This window comes from Microtus ochrogaster, unplaced genomic scaffold (genome assembly GCF_000317375.1).
Source record: "Microtus ochrogaster isolate Prairie Vole_2 unplaced genomic scaffold, MicOch1.0 UNK3, whole genome shotgun sequence".
Lineage (NCBI taxonomy): Eukaryota > Metazoa > Chordata > Mammalia > Rodentia > Cricetidae > Microtus > Microtus ochrogaster.
This window is the reverse complement of record NW_004949101.1, coordinates 17,549,086-17,552,601: the sequence shown is the minus strand read 5'-3', so window position 1 is coordinate 17,552,601 and position 3,516 is coordinate 17,549,086. Positions and strand designations below refer to the sequence as shown.

General features: G+C 45.8%; 1 protein-coding gene across 1 annotated transcript in view; it reads left to right on the top strand.

Annotated features, from left to right (window-relative positions):
- Tmc2 (transmembrane channel like 2) overlaps window positions 1–3,516 on the top strand; it is a 52,368-nt gene that overhangs the window by 31,525 nt on the left and 17,327 nt on the right. The window contains exon 13 of the mRNA XM_005365627.1: window positions 1,024–1,152. Coding sequence (XP_005365684.1) covers window positions 1,024–1,152 — 129 coding nt within the window. The remainder of the gene's footprint in view (window positions 1–1,023; window positions 1,153–3,516) is intronic.

The window sequence follows — 3,516 nt, the reverse complement described above, 5'->3', positions numbered from 1 at the left end:
GTTCTCCAGACACCTCAGCGGATCTAAACCCCCTCTGCACAGCCTGCAGTCAGTTCTCCAGACACCTCAGCGGATCTAAACCCCCTCTGCACAGCAGCTGAGCTTGGGGTCCTTTTTGCGGCTTAGCTTATCATTGCAGCTCTGCTCCCTTGAGAGTGACTCCCAGCAGACTTTATTATTTCTTTATTAGTTACGCTTGGGAGAGAGGAGCCTAAGTCCATCTGGTCAGTTTCAGGGACTTCCTGAAGTCATTTGGAGGTGTTTATCTTCCTGTTTAAGGAACTTCCCTGCTGGGTGGACTATTTCAATCTTGGAAGAAAGCTGTTAGATAACAGAGGTCTGGCAGATCCTTCCAGTTAAAAATGAATCATTCATATATATATGAATCATTCATATATATATATAGAGAGAGAGAGACTTCAGGAAGACCCTGAAACTGACCAGATGAATTAGGCTCCTCTCTCCCAAGAGTAAATAATAAATAAATAATATATATAATATACATATATATATATATATATATATCCTGTGTAAGTAGAAAAAGCTCTGTTCTTTTGATTCTGCTATGTGATGCTTTGGTTTATCTTCTCTATATTCCAAGAAAAAAATTGATTAGTAAGAAGCTGTCCCAAGTAATTGATGGTCACATTAGTCCTAGTGGGGTCAACCAGGATACCAGAGCAGATGGGGAAAGCAAAGGGTGAGCCCTCAGATCTAGCAGATCTGAGGTACAGAGCACTGGCCATTACTAATAACCCAGGCAATTTGCATACATGACAGATAGGCACCCCAATAACTCATCAAGCATCATATTCCTGACTCCTAAAGGCACAGATATTATTCCAAAGTTATTTAACTAATTTGTGATTTATAGAGCTGAGGCTTCTCCCAAAGCTGGGGTACTTTCTCTGTTCGCCGCTCTGCCAGGAAGAAGCAGGCCACACAGACAGATGCAGGCGAATAGGGGAGATGTGAACAAACTCCCATCTAAGCACCCCTTCTTTTCCCTTGTTCCTCCTGCAGGAGTTTATGAGGCTGACCGTGTCTGACATGCTGGTGACATACCTCACCATCTTGGTGGGGGATTTCCTTCGTGCGTGTTTTGTCCGCTTCATGAATCACTGCTGGTGCTGGGACCTGGAGGCTGGCTTTGTAAGCTGTTTTCTAGTATATTCCGCAGTAAGCTCGGTCACCACCCTCTCTGGCGTTCGTATTCAGGTGCACTCTCGTCCGTTCTGTGTCTGTGTTCCGTGGAGCAGTCTGGCTCATCACGTTTACTGAGAGTCCTCTGCATTCACAGAAGCAGTACTACCTTCTCCCAGCATGACCTTCATCTAGAAAATGGAGGCATGGGGGCCAAGGAGGTGGCTCAGTGGTTGAGAGCACTGGCTACTCTTCCAGAGGTCCTGGGTTCCACTCATAGCACCCGCTCGGCAGCTCACAACTGTCTGTAATTCCAGTTCCAGGGGATCAGACACCCTCTTCTGGTCTCCATGGACATCGAGCACTTGTGTGGTACACAGATATACGTGTAGGCAAAGCACAATACACGTAAAATACCAAAATAAAAAGAGTTCTTTTAATTTTTTTAAGTGGAAGCGTTCAGTTTGGGGGAAGGAGAACCACATTCTTCAGTCCTGAACAGGTGACTGGTATAAATGCGTATAAATGACCTCCCATGAGGAAGGCTGGAACCTTAGGACAGATAAACATTTTAGAGACCCCAAAACAACCAAGAACCTGATGCCCCTTTCCCTATCTTCTGATTATGCTTTGAGAAGCCTCTTCGACTCTTAACACCTCCCCACGAGATACCTTCTTCCCCCACCTGCCTGGTAAAATGCTTGTCCCAAGCATATGCCATTTCCTCACCACGTGACTTTCTATGAATTGTCAGGACCCCAGGCCCACTCACTGGCCCAGTGAGTGTCTCTTCCACAACATCTCATTCTTCTGTTCATCAGTTGAGTTTAAAAAGGAAGTCTCCTTACCCGAGCTTCTGCCAAAAGACGACCTACGTAACCCTTAACCCGACCTGCGGTAGAGCCTGACACTAAGGGCCACGGGTTTGTGGCATACGTTTTAAGACGTTTTAAATAAGCCTATTCAATCCCTTCTTCGGTTAGGAGGGCATAGCGTTTCTCTCTTCAGAGTAACTTCTAAATTCTATACGATTGCAAAGTTATAATAAAATCTGCTGGAAATAAGCATATGGAACATAAAGGAAAACTGCTTAGAAAGGAAAAAGGGACGATACCGACCACTCCCTTAAAGTCTATTAGGAAGACAGGCTTGGCAGATGGAAATCTAGCTCGGTAGGTAAGAGTGCCTGCTGCACAAGCACAAGGACCTGGGCTCAGATTCCAGCAGCCATGTAGAAACCACACAGGGGCCATGTACACACCTGTAATCCCAACGCTGCATTGCTGGAGCTTGCTAGCTACCAGCCTAGCTTAAGGCTTGGCAAAAGCCACTGTCTCAAAGGAATGAAGCAGAGAGTGATAAATATGCACACACACAGGTGAAAATATGCACACATGCACACGCATGCAAGCATCACACTCGCATCCACACACATACGAAGAAAGCAAGAGGACCAGGAGCATGGAGCCAGCCTGGGACATATAGTGAGACTCTATTCCAGAAAGGAACATGATGGCACCGTAATAACTAAATGGGAACTGGAATAAACAGGCCTGCCCGTAGAGCCGAGGGCAAAGCCCCGAGGCTGGTATAAGCCAGGGGAAAACTACTTAATCAAGAAACTGTTTCAAATCAATAAGGAAGAGATGCATAATATAAAAATGAGCTGTAGGGGCTGGAGGGATGGCTCACTGGTTGAGAGTACAGGCCGTTCTTCCAGAGGACCCAGGTTCAGTTCCCAGAACCCACGTGGCAGATCACAGCTATCTGAACCTCCAGTCCTCGGGGATCCAACACCCACTTCTGGCCTCTGAGGGAACTAGGCACACATGTGGTGCACAGACAAACACACAGGCAATATAAAATAAAATTTAAAACGCTTTACCTTGTCTACAGAGTGAGTCCAGGACAGCAAGGGCTACACAGAGAAACCCTGTCTCAAAAAACCAAAAAAAAAAAAAAAAAAAAAACAACTGGTTTTAAAACTGAGCTGTGGGGCTGGAGAGATGGCTCAGCCATTAAAGGCTACACTCACAACCAAAATATAAAAATGAGCCATGGGTGGGGAGAAGACTGTATCCCTCCCTTCACCTACATAAATTAAATGTATGTGAATCACAGTTTTTAGGGGAATAGGTTTAGGGTTTTGTCTGTTTCACTTTGATTTTGTTTTTAACGTTCTTCAAGTCAGGGTTTCTCTGTGGTTTTGGAGCCTGTCCTGGAACTAGCTATTGAAGACCAGGCTGGCCTCGAACTCACAGAGATCTGCCTGCCTCTGCCTCCCGAGGGCTGGGATTAAAGGCGAGCACCACCACTGCCTGGCTGTCTGTTTCACTTTGAGACAGGTCTTTCTATATATCTCTGGCTGGTCTG